Here is a 23,676-nt window from a genome sequence, read left to right on the forward strand (position 1 = left end):
TCTTCAATTTCTTTCTTCAGAGTCTTGAAGTTCTTGTTGTACAAATTTTTTACTTGCTTGGTTAAAGTCACACTGAGGTACTTTATATTATTTGGGTCTATTATGAAGGGTGTTGTTTCCCTAATTTCTTTCTCGGCTTGTTGTTCTTTTGTGTAGAGGAAGGCTACTGACTTGTTTGAGTTAATTTTATACCCCCCCCACTTTGCTGAAGTTGTTTATCAGGTTTAGTAGTTCTCTGGTGGAACTTTTGGGATCACTTAATTATACTATCATATCATCTGCAAATAGTGATATTTTGACTTCTTCTTTTCCGATCTATATCCCCTTGATCTCCTTTTGTTGTCTGATTGCTCTGGCTAGAACTTTAAGAACTATATTGAATAAGTAGGGAGAGAGTGGGCAGCCTTGTCTAGTCCCTAATTTTAGTGGGATTGCTTAAAGTTTCTCTCTATTTAGCTTAATGTTAGCAACTGGTTTGCTGTATATGGCTTTTACTATGTTTAGGTATGGGCCTTGAATTCCTATTCTTTCCAGGACTTTTATCAGGAAGGGGTGTTGAATTTTGTCAAATGCTTTCTCAGCATCTAATGAAATGATCGTGTGGTTTTGTTTTTCAGTTTTTTTATATAGTGGATCACGTTGATGGTTTTCCATATATTAAACCATCCCTGCATGCCTGGGATGAAGCCTCCTTCATCATGGTGGGTGATGGTTTTGATGTGCTCTTGGATTCGGTTTGCCAGAGTTTTATTGAGTATTTTTGTGTTGATATTCATAAGGGAAATTGGTCTGAAGTTCTCTTTCTTTGTTGGGTCTTTGTGTGGTTTAGGTATAAGAGTAATTGTTGCTTCCTAGAAGGTATTCGGTAGTGCTCCATCTGTTTCAATTTTGTGGAATAGTTTGGATAATATTGGTATGAGGTCTTCTATGAAGGTCTGATAGAATTCTGCACTGAACCCATCTGGATCTTGGTTCTTTTTGGTTGGGAGACCTTTAATGACTGCTTCTATTTCCTTAGGAGTTATGGGGTTGTTTAAATGGTTTATATGTTCCTGATTTAACTTTGAAACCTGGTATCTGTCTAGGAAATTTTCCATTTCCTGCAGATTTTCAAGTTTTGTTGAATATAGGCTTTTGTAGTAAGATCTGATGATTTTTTTGAATTTCCTCTGAATCTGTAGTTATGTCTCCCTTTTCATTTCTGATTTTGTTAATTTGGACACACTCTCTGTGTCCTCTCGTTAGTCTGGCTAAGGGTTTATCTATCTTGTTGATTTTCTCAAAGAACCAACTTTTGGTTCTGTTGATTATTTTTATGGTCCTTTTTGTTTCTACTTGGTTGATTTCAGCTCTGAGTTTGATTATTTCCTGCCTTCTACTCCTCCTGGGTGTATTTGTGTCTTTTTGTTCTAGAGCTTTTAGGTGTGCTGTCAAGCTGCTGATATATGCTCTCTCCTGTTTCTTTCTGCAGGCACTCAGCTATGAGTTTTCCTCTTAGCACAGCTTTCATTGTGTCCCATAAGTTTGGGTATGTTGTACCTTCATTTTCATTAAATTCTAAAAAGTCTTTAATTTCTTTCTTTATTTCTTCCTTGACCAGGATATCATTGAGTAGAGCATTGTTCAATTTCCACATATATGTGGGCATTCTTCCCTTATTGTTATTGAAGACCAGTTTTAGGCCGTGGTGGTCTGATAGCACACATGGGATTATTTCTATCTTTCTGTATCTGTTGAGGCCTGTTTTTTGACCAATTATATGGTCAATTTTGGAGAAAGTACCATGAGGAGCTGAGAAGAAGGTATATCCTTTTGTTTTAGGATAGAATGTTCTATAAATATCTGTTAAGTCCATTTGGTTCATGACTTCTCTTAGTCTGTCTACGTCTCTGTTTAATTTCTGTTTCCATGATCTGTCCATTGATGAGAGTAGGGTGTTGAAATCTCCTACTATTATTGTGTGAGGTGCAATGTGTGCTTTGAGCTTTAGTAAGGTTTCTTTTACGTATGTAGGGGCCCTTGTATTTGGGGCATAGATATTTAGGATTGAGAGTTCATCTTGGTTGATTTTTCCTTTGATGAATATGCAGTGTCCTTCCTTATCTTTTTTGATGACTTTTAGTTGAAAATTGATTTCATTTGATATTAGAATGGCTACTCCAGCTTGCTTCTTCAGACCATTTGCTTGGAAAGTTGTTTTCCAGCCTTTCACTCTGAGGTAGTGTCTGTCTTTGTCTCTGAGGTGTTTCCTGTAGGCAGCAGAATGCAGCGTCCTCGTTGCGTATCCAGTTTGTTAATCTATGTCTTTTTTATTGGGGAGTTGAGGCCATTGATGTTGAGAGATATTAAGGAATAGTGATTATTGCTTCCTGTTATATTCATATTTGGATGTGAAGTTATGTTTGTGTGCTTTTCTTCTCTTTGTTTTGTTGCCAAGACGATTAGTTTCTCGCTTCTTCTAGGGTGTAGCTTGCCTCCTTGTGTTGGACTTTACCATTTATTATCCTCTGTAGCGCTGGATTTGTAGAAAGATATTGTGTAAATTTGGTTTTATCATGGAATATCTTGGTTTCTCCATCTATGTTAATTGAGAGTTTTGCAGGATACAGTAACCTGGGCTGACATTTGTGTTCTCTTAGGGTCTGTATGACATCTGTCCGGGATCTTCTGGCTTTCATAGTCTCTGGCGAAAAGTCTGGTGTGATTCTGATAGGTCTGCCTTTATATGTTACTTGACCTTTTTCCCTTACTGCTTTTAATATTCTTTCTTTCTTTTGTGCATTTGGTGTTTTGACTGTTATGTGACAGGAGGAGTTTCTTTTCTGGTCCAATCTATTTGGAGTTCTGTAGGCTTCTTGTATGCTTATGGGTATCTCTTTCTTTAGGTTAGGGAAGTCTTCTTCTATGAATTTGTTGAAGATATTTACTGGTCCTTTGAGCTGGGAGTCTTCACTCTCTTCTATACCTATTATCCTTAGGTTTGATCTTCTCATTGAGTCCTGGATTTCTTGTATGTTTTGGACCAGTAGCTTTTTCCGCTTTACATTATCTTTGACAGTTAAGTCAATGATTTCTATGGAATCTTCTGCTCCTGAGATTCTCTCTTCTATCTCTTGTATTCTGTTGGTGAAGCTTTTATCTACGGCTCCTTGTCTCTTCTTTTGGTTTTTTTATATCCAGAGTTGTTTCCATGTGTTCTTTCTTGATTGCTTCTATTTCCATTTTTAATTCCTTCAACTGTTTGATTGTGTTTTCCTGGAATTCTTTCAGGGATTTTTGTGATTCCTCTCTGTAGGCTTCTACTTCTTTATTTATGTTTTCCTGTGTTTTCTAAGGGAGTTCTTCATGTCTTTCTTGAAGTGCTCCAGCATCATGATCAAATATGATTTTGAAACTAAATCTTGCTTTTCTGCTGTGCTTGGATATTCCGTGTTTGCTTTGGTGGGAGAATTGGGCTCCGATGATGCCATGTAGTCTTGGTTTCTGTTGCTTGGGTTCCTGCACTTGCCTCTCGCCATCAGATTATCTCTAGTGTTACTTTGTTCTGCTATTTCTGACAGTCGCTAGACTGTCCTATAAGCCTGTGTGTCAGGAGTGCTGTAGACCTGTTTTCCTGTTTTCTTTCAACTAGTTATGGGAACAGAGTGTTCTGCTTTCGGACGTGTAGTTTTTCCTATCTACAGGTCATCAGCTGTTCCTGTGGGCCTGTGTCCTGAGTTCACCAGGCAGGTCGCTTGGAGTAGGAAGGTTTGTCTTACCTGTGGTCCCGAGGCTCAAGTTTGCTCGTGGGGTGTTGCTTATGAGCTCTCCACGGGGGCAGCAACCAGGAAGATCTGTGCTGCCCTTTCCGGGAGCTTCCGTGCACCAGGGTTGCAGATGGCGTTTGGTGTTTTCCTCTGGAATCAGTAATGTGGGCAGAGTGCAGTCTCTTCTGGTTTCCCAGGCGTGTCTGCCTCTCTGAAGGTTTAGCTCTCCCTCCCACAGGATTTGGGTGCAGAGAACTGTTTATCTGGTCGGTCCCTTCAGGTTCCGGCGGTGTCTCAGACGCAGGGGACCTGCTGCTCCTGTGCCCTTATCTCCAGGAACCCAGAGGCATACAGTTTCCTCTTGGGCCAGGGATGTGGGCAGGGGTGGGCAGTGTTGGTGGTCTCTTCCGCTCTGCAGTCTCAGGAGTCCCCACCTGTCTGGGTGGTGAGCTCTCTCTCCCACGGGGTTTGGGAGCAGTGAGCTCAAGCCACTTAATCTTTAAACATACTATTAGTCACCACGGGAAGAATGTTCTATCAGATCTGCTTACAGTATTTCTAGGAATTTTCTGACCCGGAATTTCAAACTTTTCCACATCCCTTTAGTAAATCAGACCCAAGTTCCTCCTAACCACATGGCCAGGTTATCACAGCAATGACCTCACTCCTCATACAAACTTTCTCCATTAGTTACCTATCTCTTCTCAGTGAGAAAATAACTGGGAAAATAAGCCCAGAAAGGAAGGGATTCCTTTGGCTCACTGTTGAAGGGTCCCTTCTACCATGGTGGGAAAGTCGTAGTGGCAGGGGCATGAGGCAGCCGCTCATGTGAGATCTTAAGTGAGGAAGTAAAGAGACTCATGGGTGGTAATTCAGGTCATTTTCTGATTTTGCTTACCCAGGGAACACAGTCCTGGGATGATGTTGCCCACATTCAGGGTGGGTCTTTGCTCTCAGTTCAGCCTTTCTGAAGGACTCTTGCAGACACTCCCAGAAGTCAGCTTCCATGATGATTGTAGATCCAGCGAGATGACAGTGGTGATTCACCCGTATGACTGTTATATCAGTGTTATTGCATATTTATCTGAGGACATGAGTTATGCCCTGCATGTATCTTATTCAATGTAGCTCAGGTTGGCCTTGATTCTAATTCCTCTTGCATCAACCTCTCTAATGATTATAGGTGTTATCCTTGGTTTATTTATAGGTTAGCAGGTTTATTTTTAGAAACTGCCATCTGTGATTATGGCGTTGACAAGACCAAAGTCTATGGCCCTAGACACCTGGTAGGACTTCAGACTGAAGGTGAAGCTGTGTTTTCAGATCAGACTTCCTTCCTGACTGCTACAGTCAGTGTTTGCCCTCAGGTCCTTCTTGTACTCAGTGTCCTGAGGAGGTAATCAGTTTCCTCTGCTCTCTACTCCAGCATCAGTCTGGTTTCTGGTCCTCCAGAGAGAGACGGATTTGGTTGGGATACATTAGTAGAGGAAGCAGTCAAGAGTTTAATGAAATCGAGGAAGGAAGCAAGCGAGAATATACTCTGAAAAAGAGCCCATCAGGACTGAAGAGATGGCTTAGTGGTTAAGGGCACTGGCTACTCTTCCATAGGAGCCAAGTTCAATTCCTACTACACACATAGTGGCTCAGAACATTAGGTCTGTAATTCTAGTCCCAGAGGATCTGACACACTTTTCTCTGCAAAGCTTCTAGAGTCTGGCATGTATGTGGTGCAGATGCAAACATGTCTACACATGAATCTGATAAATAAAACAAAATATAAGAATGCTAAGCCAAGCTGAACAGCTGTGGCTTCCACCCTGACAAGTGCGGGCCTTGTACTTCCCTACAGTGTCTTTCCTTGTGCCTCCTCCAGTGTGGACTCTTTTAGGAAAGGTGAGTGTTTCCCCCAGAGGTTTATTTCAGCCAGAATTCAGTGTCAAAGTGGCTGTGGAATTGTAAGACTTTGCATGTGCTTTTAAGTACTTGTGATGTTGAAAAGTTTCCTGGGGGGAAGGGAAATAGCATTTTGTGTAAAATCCCCTGGGGAGGAAGTCATGAGGTTGCTTTATTTTGATCTCTCTGTCATGGACCCCTAGCCTCCAAAGTTCCTCATTTCTTGTTTGGGGAACCCTGAGTTGACCAGTCTGGACTTCTCCACTGACCTCTGCCCATATTTTTCTGTATCAACCGTCAATCAGTTACCCTTACACTCTGTTTCAGGACTTTGAACTTGCTTTTATCTGTCAACCTTTGAGATGACGCACCCATTGTTCTTTATATCCTGGCTTGGGGGGGCGATGTTGGCTCCTTTAACTTGTCTAATAATGGGGAGCAAGACGGTGGGAGTGTTCAGTGATTGTTAAGTCCAAGAAACGGTGATCTAGGGTTTCTGGACAACATACCCTCCCGGTAATGTCAATGCCCCATGTCCTGCTGGGAAGACAATTCATTCCAGGCTTGTTCTTTCTTAACCTCTACCCCCTCTGCTCATAGCCTTTCAGTCTGGCTCCTTTCCTCCACACAAACACTCTGAACTCTGACCCTTTAGCTGCCAGGCGTGTTCTCCGAGCCAGGACATTTATCTCTTCAGTCTGACCATGACTGGATTCTCAGGTCTAGCTCGGAATTGTTTCTGTCCAGGATCTGAGCTGCTAGGGGATAGGACTAAACTCTGCAAGACCGGAGCTGGTGAGCAGAGGCATTCCAGAGACAGGTCTGCAGTTCTGCAGTGAGAAATTCTGCATGCTGCACTCCCACCATCGAGATGTGCAGAGAACCTTCAGAGACGTTCAGGGAATGTCCCGTCCTGAATGAGGCATCCTGGCACCTGTGCTTCCTGCTTCCTGCTTATCAGCAGAATGTTGGTCTTAAAAGTGCAGGGATGGCTGTAGATTTGGTGGCCCAGAGTCACCTTTGCCCTTGACTCAGAGGTGGTGCATCCTAAGATTAGATCGCCTGCCTGCGTGTGTGTCTATTGCCCTGAGTTCCTCCTCTCCACTCCAGTCTGGCCCTGCCCCACTTGTTTTGGCCTGTTGCCCAGGCAGGAAGGAAGTGGCTGAGCCTCGGAGGGATTGATTGGTTCAGTCCAGCCCAACCCAGCCTCCCACACAGCTCTCTGCAGTTAAGAAGCAGCAGATAAATGCGTTTTTTGCAGGAGTGGGGAGAAGGTCTTAGAGGACAGGCTGCTCCTGAGATAAGGTACCCACTGAGGGTGAGGCAAGACAGGGTCGTGACTCTGAGCAGGATGAGGTTATCAGCGTCGGGATGGCCCATGGATCCAACTCGCACAAGTGACCCTGTAACTGTCTGTGCTTCAGGCAGGGCCATTGCAGACTTTCAGCAACTCTTGTCTGTGTGTTACCCCCCTCTTTCTCTCTCCTATTCGGTCTCTTCCTGCATTTCCCTCCCGTTCCCTGCTCTACTCCCAAATCCACACAGTCTCTGGCCAATGCTCAGAATTCTGACGATTTCCGGGTTCCTCTTCCACACGTCAGAATCTCATCCTGTGTCTGTCTCCTCAGCAGGATGCCGTGGCTAAGTGTGTCTGGGCTGGACCTAGGCTCTGTGGTGACCTCGACATGGCATCTTCTGCTGCTTGGAGCCGCTTCTTGGATTTTGGCCAGAATTCTTGCCTGGACTTACTCATTCTGTGAGAACTGCTCCCGCCTCAGATGTTTCCCTCAGGCCCCTAAAAGAAACTGGTTTTTGGGCCACTTGGGCACGGTAAGTATGGCGGTAAGATAGGCTCAGGTATCGGGGCTTTGTGTTCCTTAGAAGTCAGAAAATATCAGGAGCCTGAAGTACGCAAAAGGCAGGAAGACTAAGTGCCCTCCTCTCTCCTCATCCCACTCCCATGTCCATTTGCCTGTCTGTCAAACCAGGGCTCAGCAGCCTTTCACTTTGCCTTACCTGGCACCAGCCCCACTGTGGGTTTCACTCTCACCAGGACTGAGGTTTCCTCGAATTCTTGGATGCTTGTCCTATCCAGCGGCTCCCGTGGTGAATAGCGCAGAGCAGTGGTGTCCTTGGTATACTGATTGTCATTGTTGGATTTGAGGTCTTCCTTCATGAGTCTAAGGTCTTGCCTCCTGTCTGGCTCATCTCTCTTGCTTTCTGATCAGAGTCTGTACCTGAGTTGCTACTTGCCCTGTAGGATTCAGCTGTGATTTCTAACCTCTGCCTACTCTTTAGGGGCAGAAGAGAGATTGAATTTTTCCCCCTTCAACTTCTTGGCCACTCTCCTTTCTTATCTTGCCCTCCATCCTCAGGATGCACTAGGGGCTCCAGTATGCAATTTAGGTAGCAGGTGAACATTGTGTAAGGTGGGTAGTGATTACCTGAAGTGCCTAGAGTTTGTGCATGCTAAGCAATGACTCTATTCCAAAGCCACATCGCTGCATGACCATTTTCTCTCTGGTCTCATCATAATGACTACACTTTCTGGGGAGGGGATGGTTTCTTCTCAGCACACTTCCTGGTCACCAGATTCCCCTGCTCCATGCTGTACTGGCTTTTTGTTGCAGAACCACATCTTATGATTCCATATCACTCATAATATAGATATCATCACCAATGCCATTCATTCAAGTCCTGCTTCTCAGCAGAATCCTCTTTCTTACCAACATCCTCACTTCTCCTTTCTCCTCCCATTTCTTCTCAGCCTCCCCATCCTTTGTTCATACTACCCTATCAGCTTCCTGATGGTCCCCTTTCATCTGCCCATTAGTTCAGATTCCCATCAAGATCCAAAGTCCGAGGTTCTTGGAAATATATTTTTTTCCTTCAACCATTTGGAAAATTGTTGGCTTTTGGTTACCCCAAACTTCATGTTTTTTGATGTGTTGTCCACAGTGATACTGTAGATTCAGGTGACTTGTCAGCTCCCATTCATATACCTCCAACATGGCTCTTTGTGTACTGAGACACCAGTTGTTTGTGGCTGCTGCTGCTGCTGATTCTTCTTCGTCTTCTTGTCCTTGTCCTTGTCATTGTCGTTGTCCTCCTCCTCCTCCTTCTTCTTCTTCCCTCCTTCTCCTTCTCCTCCTCCCCTCTCTCCTCCTCCTCTTCTCTCTTCCTTTCCCTCTTCCTCCTCTCATTCTCCTTCTTCTTGTTCTTCTTTGTTTTTGTGAGACATGGTTTGTATGTGTTTCTCTTGGAACTTGTTCTGTAGTCCAGGCTGAACTTACACTCACAGAGACTCACCTGCCTCTGCCTCCGCATGGATTAAATGCTTGTGCCAGTGCCACCAGACCTCTGCCATCTGCTTATGGACAAAGGATCATTGTCATTGTTGTTCCCTTCCCTGTTCCTCATTTCTGTCACACTTGTGATTTCCAGGTCCCTGAATCCTGGCTCTGCTTCCTTCATTTTCTCACAGCTCTCTGGTGCATTGGCTTGTCCATCTTCCTAGAAGCTCCTCTTTGGTTTCAGAACTACATGCTTCCTGGTCTCCACTGAGCTCCCTGAGGCCCTTCTCTGTCCACTGCTGGGTTCCCTTCCCCCTGAGCTTTCCACATGACCCCACTGCCACCCTCTCCTATTTTCCCTCTCCCGTCTTTCTTGAGGCTTTTTCCTTATCAAGAGGACCCAGGTCCTAAGTCAGCCTTCAGTTCCCTCCTTAGATGATTTCCAAGTTCACATCTCTCTGGAGATGGGAATCAAGAGTTTGAAACCTCCAGATTCTTTGTTGCAAATCTGGGGAGGTGCCTGCACAGAGCTCGTGTTAATAGGCTGTGGTAAATTAGGGGCAAGGAAGAAAATTGGGTGGGATGAAATTAGCTCTAAGTTCACACCTAACTGGAATGGAGGATGAAGGAGTGTTGAAGGAAGGGAGAAAAAGGAGACACAGATGATTTACCTGTAGGAAAAAATCCCATAGAGAAAAGATACACACCTGCAGGAGAGAGCGGAGAGTGAGAGTGAGTGATCAGATGAAGGAAATTGAGAAAAATCATAATTATGATAAAGAAAGAAGCACACACACACACACACACACACACACACACACACACTCACACACACACACTGGATCTACCACTCTAATTGTCTTCTTCTGCTATTAGTTAACTACTACATCGTTCACTGTCATCTACCTATGTTGTCTATCATGTATCTGTCTATATATCTTCTGAATATCTGTCAGTAGTCTATCATCCATCTGTCTATCCTCCTCCTCCTACTCAATCCCTCTATCTATCCCACCTATTATCTACAATTCAGACTGTGTATATGAATCTCTCTCTCTCTCTCTCTCTCTCTCTCTCTCTCTCTCTCTCTCTCTCTCAGTATCTATCCATTCATTGATCCTTCAATTATCTATATCTAGGTCACAAAACAAATGAATGAGAAGAGTGGTGCACCAGAGAGAGGGATGTAGATGTACTCGAGGGTCCAGGAAGGGACACATGTCGTCGAATTAGGGACTCCTCAAGAGACTGGGATGAGTGGTCCAAGCAGGAGGGTTAGAGGGATGAGGATATTTGGCAGAGGACAGGAGCATCCAAGAAGCCATGCATGTACTGAGTTCAACCTTTTCCATCTCAAGATCCAGAGCAATGAGGAAGGCATGCGGCTGGTGACTGAAATGGGCCAGACTTTCCGAGATATCCATCTCTGTTGGCTGGGACCGGTCATCCCTGTGCTGAGGCTTGTTGATCCTGCATTTGTTGCCCCTCTGCTCCAGGCCCCAGGTATCCCTTCTAGGATCCCAGCCAATGGCTTCTTCTCTGTCTCTTATCTAAGTTTTTTCTATCCCTGGATTGATCAGGGTGAGCAGCAGATGGGGCTGTACCTGACAGTGGCCATGTCTTTGCGGCTCACCTGTTGAGTGACTTTAGATAACGTCCTGAGTCTCTCTTGATGCTGAAATCTGAGCTGTGAGTGACAGAAGCTCAACACAGTGTGACCTAAGCCCATATTGGCTGGGAATCTACTTGGAGGTAGAACACTTGCCTACCATGAGCAAAGTGGTAGGTTCCATACTAGACTGGGAACAATGACCTATCTTTTTGATAAAATTTTTTGTGCCTCTATGTGTATGGCTGTGGTTGTGGGTGCATGTGTGTGTGTACATGCATGTGGAGGGCAGTAGACAACCTGAGGTGCTATTCTTGGAACACTATCTACCTTTTTTTAGACCAGGCCTCTTTCTTCCCTGGAGCTCACCCATTAATCTGGATTCTCTGGTCAGTAAGCCCCAGGGATTCTCCTATCTCTACCTTCCCAGCAGTAGCAACACAATACAGACATTTAAAATATTGTTAGATTTTGAGGTTCTATGTAGCTCTAGCTGCCCTGGAGTCCACTTTGTAGGCAAGACTGGCCTTGAACTCACGTGGACCCACCTTTGTCAGTCTCCTGAGTGTTGCTATTAAAGGTGTGCAGTACCAGGTCAGAATTCATTTTTATTTTCTGAGTGTTTGTCTGTATGGATGTATGGATAGCACATGTATGCAGATCCCTCAGTGATCATAAGAGGGTGTCAGATGCTTTGGAAGCAGAGTTACAGGTGGTTGTGGGTTGCCATGTGGGTGTTTGAACTAAGGTCTTCTGTAAGCGCCATCTTCTACTGACCCATCTCTCCATGCACAGGGATGGGATCTTTAAGTTGGGCTTCATTCATTGTGTTGTGATCTGAGAAGAGAGAGAGTCCACCCCTGCACAAATGACCTAGCATCTCCTTTGCAACCAGGAAAGTGGACAGATTTCCCAGAGCTCAGCTCCAACCCTTTGGTCACGAAGTCAGTCTTACCTCTGAGATTCTAGGTTTCTCTCCTTTTCATGTCCTGCATTTCTCCCTCATTATCAACCCTCTGTGCTTCTGGGTTCAGAATAAAGACACGGAGTTTGATAAGGCTCTGTGGTGTGGGTCTTACATTCCTTTTGGTACTTCCTGGCCTGGGAGTAGTTAACTCAGAGTAGCAAGCTATCAGCAATGTGCGCAACTTGCACTATTTACAATGTGTAGATAGAGATTCCTTTCAAAATATGCAAATGGGTCTGTATGGTCCTATGTAGAACAGAACAACGTAGTGCTTTTTGACTTACAATTTGTCCTCAGCGACATTCACTAGTATTCCTGTAAGATGTGTACCTCCTAGGTGAAGAGCTGACGTTGTGAGAGGCGTGTAGCATAGGTGAATTTTCCCCCACCTCCCTAATTTCATACGTCTTAGCTGCCCCAGCCACCTTGAATAGAAGTGACTCAAGCTGGAGACAATTTGGGACAGGGCTGGAATGCAGAGAACTGAAGGGAAAGATGCATCAGAGTCCAGAAGGGTCAGCTGTGTCTGATGGGCCCTGGGTATGCCTTGTGTCTGGAGAGGGCAGAATCAAGTGGTCATGGTAGGCACATGGTTCTGAAAATAGAGAACGATGTGTTTATAAAAACGCAAACAGAGTGGGGATATGTTCTATGGAGGTGTGGTGAGGTGTGTGGGAAGGAGGTGCCTCTCTGCGGCCGTGCTGAGCCATCACTTCCCTCTGAGGAACCAGCTTCATGATGGAATAGCATAGAATAGGTTATTTATGGCATGGAGAAGGCAGTCAAGAGGGTAGGGGAGGAAGAAAGGGAGGGAGAGAGAGAGAGAGAGAGAGAGAGAGAGAGAGAGAGAGAGAGAGAGGAAAGAGAGAGAGAGAGAGAGAGAGAGAGAGAGAGAGAGAGAGAGAGAGAGAGAGAGAGAGAGAGGAGAGGGAGAAGGATGATGATGATGAGGAGGACGAGGAGGAGGAGGAGGAGGGGGAGGAGGACGAGGAGGAGAGGAGAGGGGAGGAGAGGAGAAGTGGAGGCTGGCCATGCACTGGAGAGAGTGGTGGTAGGGAAATTGGGTGAGAAGAGACAAAAAAGGGAGAGGGTAAGAGAGCAAGAGAGAGCAAGAGAGTGATCAGGGGGCAAGCAGCCCCTTTTTATAGTATCAGACTCACCTGGCTATTTCCAGGTAACTGTGGGGCAGAGCTTAGATAGAATGCTAACAGAAGAGCCCTTAATTCTGATCTTTTAATGCTTAGTATGACATCAAGGAAAGAGTTAGAGGGGTCTGTGACATATCTTAGTCACATTTAGGACTTGAATGGGACCATATTTAACTGCTAATAAAGGATTATTTGACGTCACAATCTGGTCACATCAGACTTTTGGACACTGTGTTGTGGCATGTCAGGGAACTCCATGAGTGTTATTTATGACAGGTCATGATACCATGTGACCTTTTTATATATAACAGCGTGTGTCAGGACATGCCAGAGAGCCACAGTGGACAGTGTGTTCTGTGTCTCTGCAAAGGCCTGTAGACTTTTTATACTAGTTTGAGAGGTAGAAGACATGGTGAACCATGGAGTAGCCATGTGCAAGTGTATTGAGGAATCTCATGCCCTGTCAGGTGACCTTTGCTCTCCCTGGCGCTGCAAACTGGTCTGGTCCTGCCTTCCTTCCTTCCTTTTCCATGCTTCCTTTGTCCCTGTCCCCTTCCTGCTTTCCTGTATTTGGAGGGGAATTGAAAAGCCCTGGGGATGGGAGTCCCCACTCTTCCTGTAGTTAATCTGACTTTCTCTTCCTGGCCTCTGATTGTCCTCCATCGTGACAGCTTTGGTGGCCCCAAAGGACACGACTTTCTTACGCTTCCTGAAGCCCTGGCTTGGTGAGTATGTTAGGCTGAGGGTCAGGAGGCACCTTGAGGTCAGAGGAAGTTTCCACCTTTGCCCCCTGACATTGCTGCCTTCCCAGGGGATGGGCTATTTCTGAGTTCTGGTGACAAGTGGAGCCGCCATCGCCGTCTGCTGACACCTGCCTTCCATTTTGACATCCTGAAGCCCTATGTGAAGATTTTCAACCAGAGCGTGAACATCATGCACGTGAGTTCCTCAAACCTAGGGTTCCTCAAACCCCATAGAGTATTGCAGAAAAGAAAATGGCTTCAGGCTGATGGATTCTGAAGGTGCGGTTCTGTTCTGTGGTCTCGGGGACATCAGTTTTCTTCTCGTGTCTCAGTTTCCCCATCTTTAAAGCGAGAATAGTAATCTGTACTTAAAAGATGATCGGGATGGTACCCTGGAGTCCTGCTCCTAGCATGTGGATGAGTTCACAGCAGATGAGTATCTACTCTTCTTCACAGGATCCCTGGAAAGTCACCCTAAAGTTGATGTTGACTACAGAAGTAGGTCTTTCTGTGTAGAGCACTGGTTCAGACTTCATTGCCCTACAGGTGGCCATGGTGACACACTACTTAATACTTGCCTGGGGACACTCAGCAATAAAGATTGTTTATCATAGGCCAGTCCAAGCTTTATCAACAAGACCTTGTTTCATAAAACTTAGATCCTAGAGAGAAGTTTGTTGGGAAATGGGTGAATATGGTCAAAATTTATTTAAAAACTAAACCAAACCTAAGGTCTTGTATAGAGCTGACTTCACTGTGGTTGTCAAGCATGGAAAATCCTGGTTTTGAAATGGAGAAAGCAGAAACTTTACATGGACTCACTATAAAGACTGAGAATCGAGGACTTATAGAATTCTAAAGCTACTTCTAGAGCCAAGTACAATGATGATCACCACTAACACTTAGTGAGCACCTTCTGCATATGAAATAATATGCCAGTTCCATGGTCTACATTGGTTGATGTAATTTCCATGTTGCTATGTTGTAGAGATGGTATGACTGTCATAATATTGTTGATTAAACGAAAGATAAGAGTGGTCTGTCCATCTTCTCCCAATTTGCAAGAAATAAGACTGCATGAAAGGGAGAGAGAACAATGCAGTGTACTTTATGGGTAATAAGTCATGTCAATTTACATGTGCTTGAAGGCTTTACCAACCTAGAAGGCAGCAAGCTGACCAAGGGCACACAGAGACAGAATTAGACTCAAGCCTCCCATCTCCTAACCTAATGTCTTCATCTGCTACAGTAACATCTTCTGCTCCTGTCAGAGTTAGGTTTTCCCTGGTATCAGGGGTCTTTTCTGGTGTTTAGTGTTGAGAAGGAGCTCAAGGATCAAAGGCTCATCCCCGTCTCTGTTCTTTCTCTGGTCAGGCCAAGTGGAAGCACCTATGCGTGGAAGGCAGTGTCCGTCTGGAAATGTTTGAGAACATCAGCCTCATGACCCTGGACAGTCTGCAGAAATGCCTCTTTGGCTTTGACAGCAACTGTCAGGAGTGAGTCCCTGTTTCAGCTTTGGAACAGGACCTTAAGACAGCCCATATATTCTTTTCTTTTCCCCTTCCATCTCCTTCTTGACAGGGTCCCAGTCTGTAGTCTCCTTTGAAACTCCTTATGTAGAGCTTTTGATCCCCCTGAATTCACCTCCTAATTGTTGGGATCACAGTCAGGAGCCACCATTTCCAGAAAGTGGCCAGATCTTAAAGATGTTGAATGCCCAACCGGAAGGGTGTGAACTCCATCCTGAGTATCCCAGAGCATAAGCGAAGGTGTCTGTATAGGAGGGTGGTTCCTAGTCACAGTGACCTTGGGCAGTCTAATCAATACAAGAGCGTTGAAGAGATACAGGATACAAGGGACTTGGAGAGGAGGGTCTGAGCCTGAGCAGAGTTACAGGAGGGGAAGAGGAAGAAGAGCAGGAGCAGCTGAAATGATGCCCACATTTACCCAGGGATCCCTGTCAGGAGGCTGGTTGTGGGGAGAAGGAAACAGAGTTTGTGTCATGGCTGCCCTTTCCTGGATGGGTCCTATCCTGGGACTCTGGCTGGAGTTTTACTGTGTGATAATTGCTTCCTCTCTGCCTCGCCCTGCAGGTCTCCCAGTGAATACATTTCTGCCATCTTGGAACTGAGCTCCCTCATCATAAAAAGGTCACAACAGCTCTTCCTGTACCTGGACTTCCTGTATTACCGCACTGCTGATGGACAGCGCTTCCGCAAGGCCTGTGACCTGGTGCACAACTTCACGGATGCTGTCATCAGGGAGAGACGTCGACTTCTCTCCAGCCAAGGCTTTGATGAGTTCTTGGAGTCCAAGACTAAGTCTAAGTCTAAGACGTTGGACTTCATCGATGTGCTCTTGTTGGCCAAGGTGGGCCCTTGTGGGGTGTGGGTTACAGGAACCCCCATGGTCAGTGTTAGACAGAAGCTGGACTTGACCAGGAGGCACTGGGGAGTTACAGACTGTGCTTCTGAATCTACGCAGCACACAGGGGTCCATTTTAGCTGTGACTCGTGAAGGCTCTGCTGAAAGAGCAAACAGTGGGCAAGAAGTGGAAGAATAAATGGGGAAATGTGGGGAAGACAGAGGAGGCACCTTGTGTGCACAGTGGGCATCAGACACTGTGTCCTCCCTCCTGTCTTAGGGGTGCGTTACTGTGAAGGGACACCATGACCAAGGCAACTCTTATGAAGGACGTTTAATTGGGACTGGCGCACAGTGTCACAGGTTCAGTGTATCGTCATCATGGAGGGAAGTGTGGCAGTGAGCAGGATGGAGGAGTTGAGAGGTCTACATCTTCATCTGAAGGCAGCCAGGACGAAACTGTCTTCTGAACTGGGTAGATCTTGAGCATAAGGAGGCCTCAATGTCCATCTAAACAGTGACACAGTTCCTCTAACAAGGCCACACCTCCTCCATTAGGGCCACAACTCCTATTAGCCACTCTCTATGACCAAGCATTCAAACACATGGGTGGTCAGAACACCACCTCAGACACGGTATGAATTGAGGGTCCTGATTTATCTTCAGGATGAACATGGGAAGGAGCTGTCAGATGAGGACATCCGGGCAGAGGCTGACACCTTCATGTTTGGAGGTGAGAGTCCCTGTGTAGGTCTTAGAGAGGAGGTGTTGTGGGGAGACCTAGAATCCTTCCCTTCTTTCTATCCATTCCTTTTTGGAGCCTTGCTGTCTGGACTCAACTAACCCATTGTGCTGAAATAGGCCAGAACCAAATCTGCCTGTCTGTCTACCCTTCAGGCCATGACACCACAGCCAGCGCACTGTCCTGGATCCTGTACAACCTGGCAAGGCACCCGGAATACCAGGAGCGCTGTCGTCAGGAGGTGCGGGAGCTGCTGAGGGACCGAGAGCCTGAGGAGATTGAATGGTGACTATGGTAGTCTCTGCTGTTATAGCTTCTGGTCAGCATGGTCAGTGCTGCATTTCTTACTGAGTGCGTCTGTGTACCTCAGTCTGGCTTACAGAGACTTAACACCTTTGCCCAGTTTGGTCATCTTCATTTAATTAATTACGTCTCACATGGCAAATTACAGTTCATTAAGGTTCATTGTGGAGTTTTCAAGGCCAATCTGTTTTTCTTGATTCTCTTCCTCCCACCTCATGAATTTCTTCCTGGCTTTTGTATCAGTTTTCTCTTCATAGTTCATAGAGGACACCTCCACTTCCATCCTTGTGAATCCCATGGTGGACCTTTGTGTACTTTTAGTGATGTTTGTAGATCTCAAAATACCAGGGGTGCTCTTCCAGGGGTCCCGAGTTCATTCTGAGTAATCACATGTCGGCTCACAGCCATCTGTAGTGGGATCTGATGTCGTCTCTGGTGTCTCAGCAACAGCGAACTCATATACTTTAAATCGATCAATCAATCAGTCAATGAATCAATCAATCAATCAACTCAAAACTCAATATCAACGGAAGAAAGGATTTTGATAGCCTCACCATGAAGAAATGACAAGTCTTTGGAATGATAGATATTTTCATTAAATTACAGTTTTAGTGTTTCTGATGTAACTGAAGGAATCCACCTATATTTGGAGGGGCCAATTTTTTTTTTTGTTTTATTTTTGGATAGGGTCATACTGTGTAACCCTGGCTGACCTTGATCTCACTGTGTAGATCAAGCTGGTCTCAAACTTACAGAGATTTGCCTGCCTCTGTTTCCCAAGTGCTGGGTTTAAAGATGTGCACCACTGATGTGCAAGCATTTGTTTATTTATCTGTTTATGGAGACAGCTGCTTGTTTGGGTCATGGCAGCCTCCAGCTTACTCTTCAGCTGAGACTGAGTTTGACCTCCATCCCCCTGCCTCCACTTCTCCAGTCCTGGGATTCTTTGCCTGGGTGTATTTCATTCTTTTTGTTGCCAATTGCTAGTTTTCTTAACCTCTTCCTCCTAACCTCGCTCAAGCCGTGTGTGGACTTTCTTCCTGTGCCTGCCTCAGGCTTCTGTCCCACAGGCCTCATCAGTAACTTAGCTTTTCAGAAAATATTTTCATTTTTATTACTGTGGTTTTGTAACAAGTTTTAGTGAGTGGTAGGTGGGCCCTCTTTTATTGTTAACACCAGTTTCAAGTTGTTGACTGGGGATGCAGTTAATGGTGGACATTTGCCTATTATTCATGGCCCTGTGAAAACCAGTCCTGGGAAAGGATTGTAGGGCACAGATTCACACACACACACACACACACACACACACACACACACACACATACACACACACACACACACAGACACACACACACAGACACACAGACACACAAACACACAGACATACACACAGACACACACACACACAGTCACACAGACACACACACACACACACATACAGACAGACACACACAGACACACAGACATACAAACACACAGACATACACACAGACACACACACACAGTCACACAGACACACACACACAGGCACACACACACACACACACACACACACACACACACACACACACACACACCCCTCATGCCTAGGTAAGCAGCATTAGTAACCTCCATCAGGTCTCAATCAGAAAAGACCTCAAAATAGACAGGAGATTGGATAGGAGGACAAAGTGGTTTTAGCAGATGTGGGAGAGGGATGAGGGAGGAACGGTGGGTGAGCGTGATCTATATACATCACATACATGTATGGGAAGATAAAAATGCATTTTTTACAAGACAAAACACCCTTTATTTCCCTTAGTTCAGGTTTAGTAGACATTACAAAAGAAAAATGGGCTGATGCCCTGTTACTGCCAAGACATCAAAAGGTTGCCAGTAGCATAGGCCATTTTTGTTTTCGGAAGAAAGACTGACTTCCCAACCCTGGAAGGAAAGCATATCGTGACTCACACCACATTTTGTGCCTAAGCATGAATAAAGTACTGATTACTTGCCAGAATGTTTCTTGTTAATCTACCCTATTGATGAGAAAGCAATGACCTCCATGGACACACAGGAGGGAAGTGAGGGGGAGTAAAGGAACAACTTAGCACATTTCCTTTTGTGTTAGTCTCACACCCTTGAAATCACCATCGGGCATAACAGCTATAGCTTGAAATTTCGGGGAGGATGCCCATTTTTAACATTTCCTGGCATCATCTTGCCTTCAGCAGGGCAAATCCACAGGTCTCTGAGTCAAAATCCACCAGGGGAAAGGAGAAAGAAGAAGAGAGGGGAACGCTCTTTACTAATCATACACCCGAGAGAGGGTCAGCACACCTCCTCAGGGAAGCTTCCTATTACAGCAGGGGGATGTAAGCAGAGAGACCTACAACTGGGCAGTGTGCACAGACAGGCTCTTTGGAGTGCTCAGCCCTGACTGGGGTGTCTCTATCACACTCTTCCTCTAAAGATTCGGGGATCTATGTGAAGAGAAGGCAGAGAGATTGGAAGGTCTGGAGGTAGTGGGTGACTTCAAGGGAACAGTGTCTTTCAGACATAACCAGGGAAGGCACACGCATGAACTCACAAGACCCGCACAAGGTCAAGGCACAAAAGTGGCAGCACAGTCTCACGAGAAGAACCTACTCCCCAGTAACAGCTGCTGGGTGAGGGGTGATCAGCTTTCTTCAATGGTGTGATGCTATGCATATCAACCCACATTACAGGCAGGTTGCAAGCTCAGGAGCCGTTGGCCAAGACAAATTGGACTCCATGCTTTTAGTGGCTTTTTGGTTTTGTTTGTTCATTTATTTATGGGAGAGAACACGAAATTAGATGGTAGAGTCTGGGGGGACTTAGGGGGTGGGAAAGAACATGATAAAAATATTCTGTATGAAATTCTCAAAGAATAAGTTTTAAAAGGAGAGAGACTTCTAAAAGTAGCTGGAAAGTTCAGCCGGAGTACAGTGTACATTTTTGGAATAGTACCAAGATTGCTGTTTCTTTTTTTTATTAGATATATTTTATTTACATTTTAAATGTTTTCTCCTTTCCTGATTTCCTCTCCAGAAACCCACTATCCCATCACTCCTCCCCCTGCTTCTATGAGGGTGCTCCTTCACCCACCAGCTCCCTCCCTCCCACCTCCCCACCCTGACATTCCCTTAAACTGGGGCATCAAGCCTTGACAAGACCAAGGTCCTTGACAAGACCAAGATCCTCTTCTGTACAAGGCCATCCTCTGCTACATATACAGATGGAACCATAGGTCCATCCCTGTGTACTCTTTGGATGGTGCTTTAGTCCTTAGGCGCTCTGGGGTTGGGGAGTCTGGCTGGTTGATACTGTTGTTCTTCATATAGAGTTGCAAACCCCTTCAGCTCCTTCAATCCTTTTTCTAACTCCTCCACTGGGGACCCCTTTCTCAGTTCATTGCTTGGCTACAAACATCTGCCTCTGAATTTGTCAGGCTCTGGCAGAGCCTCTCAGGAGACAGCTATATCAGGCTCCTGCCAGCAAGCACTTCTTGGCATCTGAAATAGTGTCTGTATATGGGGATGGATCACTAGGTGGAACATTCTCTGGATGGCCTTTCCTTCAGTCTCTGCTCCACACTTTGTGTCCTTATTTTCTTCTTTGAGTATTTTGTTCCCCCTTCTAAGAAGGACTGAAGCATCTACACTTTGATCTTCCTTCTTGGGCTTCATGTGGTCTGTGCATTGTAACTTGGGTAGTCCAAACTTATCAGTGAGAGCATACCATGAGTGTTCTTTTGTGACTGGGTTACCTCACTCAGGACGATATTTTCTAGGTCTATCCATTTGCCCAAGAATTTCATGAAGTCATTGTTTTTAATAGCTGAGTTGTACTTCATTGTGTAAATGTACCACATATTCTGTATCCACTCCTCTGTTGAAGGACATCTGGGTTGTTTCCAGCTTCTGGCTATTATAAATAAGGCTGCTATGAACATATGGAGCATGTGTCCTTGTTATATGTTGGAGCATCTTTTGGGTATATGCCCAGGAGAGGTATAGCTAGATCCTCAGGTTGTAGTATGTTCAATTTTCTGCCAGACTAATTTCCCAAGTGGTTGTACCAGCTTGCAATTCCACCAACAATGGAGGAGTGTTCCTATTTCTCCACATCCTCGCCAGCATCTGCTGTCACCTGAGTTTTTGATTTTAGCCATTCTGACTAGCGTAAGGAGGAATATCAGAGTTGTTTTAGTTTGTATTTCCCTGATGACTAAGGATGTCGAACATTTCTTTAGGTACTTCTCAGCAACTCCATATTCCTCAGTTGAGAATTTTTAGCTCTGTACCCCATTCTTAATAGGGTTTTTTGGTTCTCTGGGGTATAACTTCTTGAATTCTTTGTATATATTAGATATTACCCCTCTATCAGACATAGGATTGGTAACGATCTTTTCCCAATCTGTTGGATGGTGTTTTGTCATATTGACAGTGTCTTTGCCTTGCAAAAGATTTACAATTTTATGTGGTCCCTAAAAATGCATTTTAAAAAGAAACCCCAGCTAAAGGCTTATTGGATGGTATTGGAAAATGTTACTATAGAAACGAGTAGCCAGGTGGTGTTGGTGCACACCTTTGATTCTAGTACTCTGGAAACAGAGGCAGGCAGACTTCTGGGGTCAAGGTCAGCCCGGTCTATAGAGTGAGTTATAAGACAGCCAGGGCTACACTGAGAAACCCTGTGTAGGAAGAAAGAAAGAAAGAAAGAAAGAAAGAAAGAAAGAAAGAAAGAAAGAAAGAAAGAAAGAAAGAAAGAAAGAAAGAAAGGGAAGGAAGGAAGAAAGGAAGGAAGGAAAGAAGGAAGGAAGAGAACTTACACCTTTATAATGCTGGGCCATTTCCCCACTCTCTGCTATTGAGTACATAGACTCATTTAAATAACCTCTTTGGCTTTTAAGGATTTTCATTTCTGCCGTTAAAAAAAAACTTTATTGCAAATTGAGTTTTGAAGTAATATCTCCTGTAGCCTAGGTTGGCTTTTTATTGATTCCTGAATCTCCACACAGACAATTTATCAAATGTAGGATACCTTTGGAGGGGTATGCTTTAATTAAAATATTTCAGCTTAAGCTCCCCCCTCCCCGTGATTTTCTGATTGGGGGGAGGGTAATCTTTGATCCAATGTCCTGGATCTCAGTTGAACCCTGTGACATCAAAACCTGGGAAGTTGAATGGTAAACACCAGGAGTTCAAGGGTATTCTTAGTAGCGTGACACAAACAAAGGAGCCTGCAGACATCTTTGATTCATCCGGAATATGATTTGTTACAGGACGAAGCATGAGAGGCAAGTGGTTATAATCCAAACGGATGCCAGTGAGGCTGAGCCAAGTCCTGATTTTCCTGACTAATTGTGTGCTGTGTTCCTTAGGGACGACCTAGCCCAGCTGCCCTTCCTGACCATGTGCATCAAGGAGAGTCTCCGGCTGCACCCCCCAGCTATAGACCTCCTGCGCCGCTGCACCCAGGACATTGTGCTACCTGATGGCCGGGTCATCCCTAAAGGTGCCCTCAAAGTCAGGGGTGAAGGGAGGAGCCGATGGGACGCATCTGAGTAGGGTGATGGTCCCTAGGGCAGATCGGAGCTAGTACTGACCAGATCCTCCTACCCAACAGGGAACATCTGTGTCATCAGCATCTTTGGTATTCATCACAATCCTTCAGTGTGGCCAGACCCTGAGGTGGGTGCTGCTCCAGGCATTTCTGGGACCTAGGTAGGGGGTGTGGCCCAAACCTGGAAACAGGAAGTTGTCACTCCTGTCTCTATGGCCACTCTGCTTCTGGGGCTGGTTACCTAGAAACCTCATCTTGCCTCTCCCCTTAGGTCTATGACCCCTTCCGCTTTGACCCAGAAAATCGTCAGAAGAGGTCACCTCTGTCTTTTATTCCCTTCTCCGCAGGGCCCAGGTGAGGTCAAGTGGCTTGGTGTGATGGGTGGATTGTGGGGCTGTCAGTTGGTGGAGTTTGGATGGTTGGGTTCTAAGTCTCCTTCCCACCTTCTGCTCAGGGGATGTGCAAAAGTCTGTAGAACCCGCGATTCGAAGGCGAAGCGCTGACCAGGCGTGGCCAGGACCAGGTTGGGTTGGGTCCAGGCGCTCCTGTCTTGGTCCAGGCACTGTCAGAGTAACCATCCTGTTCTTCCTCAGGAACTGCATAGGACAGACTTTCGCTATGAACGAGATGAAGGTGGCGGTGGCGCTGACGCTGCTGCGCTTCCGCGTCCTGCCAGATGACAAGGAGCCGCGCCGGAAGCCAGAGATAATCCTGCGCGCCGAGGGCGGGCTGTGGCTGCGGGTGGAGCGGCTGAGTGGAGGGGCATAAAGTCTTCAAACCTGACCTGGGACTTCCTCACCCACCTCCTACCTTCCTTCTCAGGATCCCAGAATTAGCATCGTTCCACATAACGCCAGCAGCTGGCGCTGGAGAGACAGAGAACCTGCAGTGACCTTGCAGAAGAGAAGTGGCTGGTGGTTTTGAGCTAATTAGCCCAGCTAGGCTTTCATGCTGTGTTCTTTTCCAGACCAAGCTTGGACTTCATCCTCTTAAAGCCACTGTAGGTTTTGGAGCAGTTAGGAGAGAGAGCCGAGTTTCAGGCTCGCTTGAGATTCTTTAGTCTTTGAAACAAAGCCTTATGTACAGTTTCCACTTTCTTCTGCTTCCCCCCTTCCTCTTCATCATATTGAAGTGCTTCTCTAGTCTGTTGACTTCTCAGTGCTGCCCTTACAGTGGTGGGCTGCCACACTTTACCTGGGGACATTTGTAAAGATTGACCAAATGGTTTCTCAGTAAAGGTTATCTTGGCGCTGTTGAGAAGCATGTTAAATGACGTTGTAGGCTTGCGATATCCAAGATC

General features: G+C 45.6%; 1 protein-coding gene across 1 annotated transcript; it reads left to right on the forward strand.

Annotated features, from left to right (window-relative positions):
- The first annotated feature begins 6,846 nt into the window (after positions 1–6,846).
- On the forward strand, positions 6,847–23,144 carry LOC116906886 (cytochrome P450 4F5). The gene is made up of 13 exons (XM_032909803.1): positions 6,847–6,944; positions 7,268–7,469; positions 10,291–10,435; positions 13,328–13,381; positions 13,468–13,595; positions 14,774–14,895; positions 15,493–15,769; positions 16,430–16,496; positions 16,661–16,790; positions 22,195–22,328; positions 22,440–22,504; positions 22,648–22,730; positions 22,970–23,144. The coding sequence occupies exons 1-13, from the start codon at positions 6,886–6,888 to the stop codon at positions 23,142–23,144; spliced, it is 1,641 nt and encodes a 546-aa protein (XP_032765694.1). The 5' UTR covers positions 6,847–6,885.
- The last annotated feature ends 532 nt before the right edge of the window (positions 23,145–23,676 follow it).

This window comes from Rattus rattus, chromosome 1 (assembly GCF_011064425.1).
Source record: "Rattus rattus isolate New Zealand chromosome 1, Rrattus_CSIRO_v1, whole genome shotgun sequence".
Lineage (NCBI taxonomy): Eukaryota > Metazoa > Chordata > Mammalia > Rodentia > Muridae > Rattus > Rattus rattus.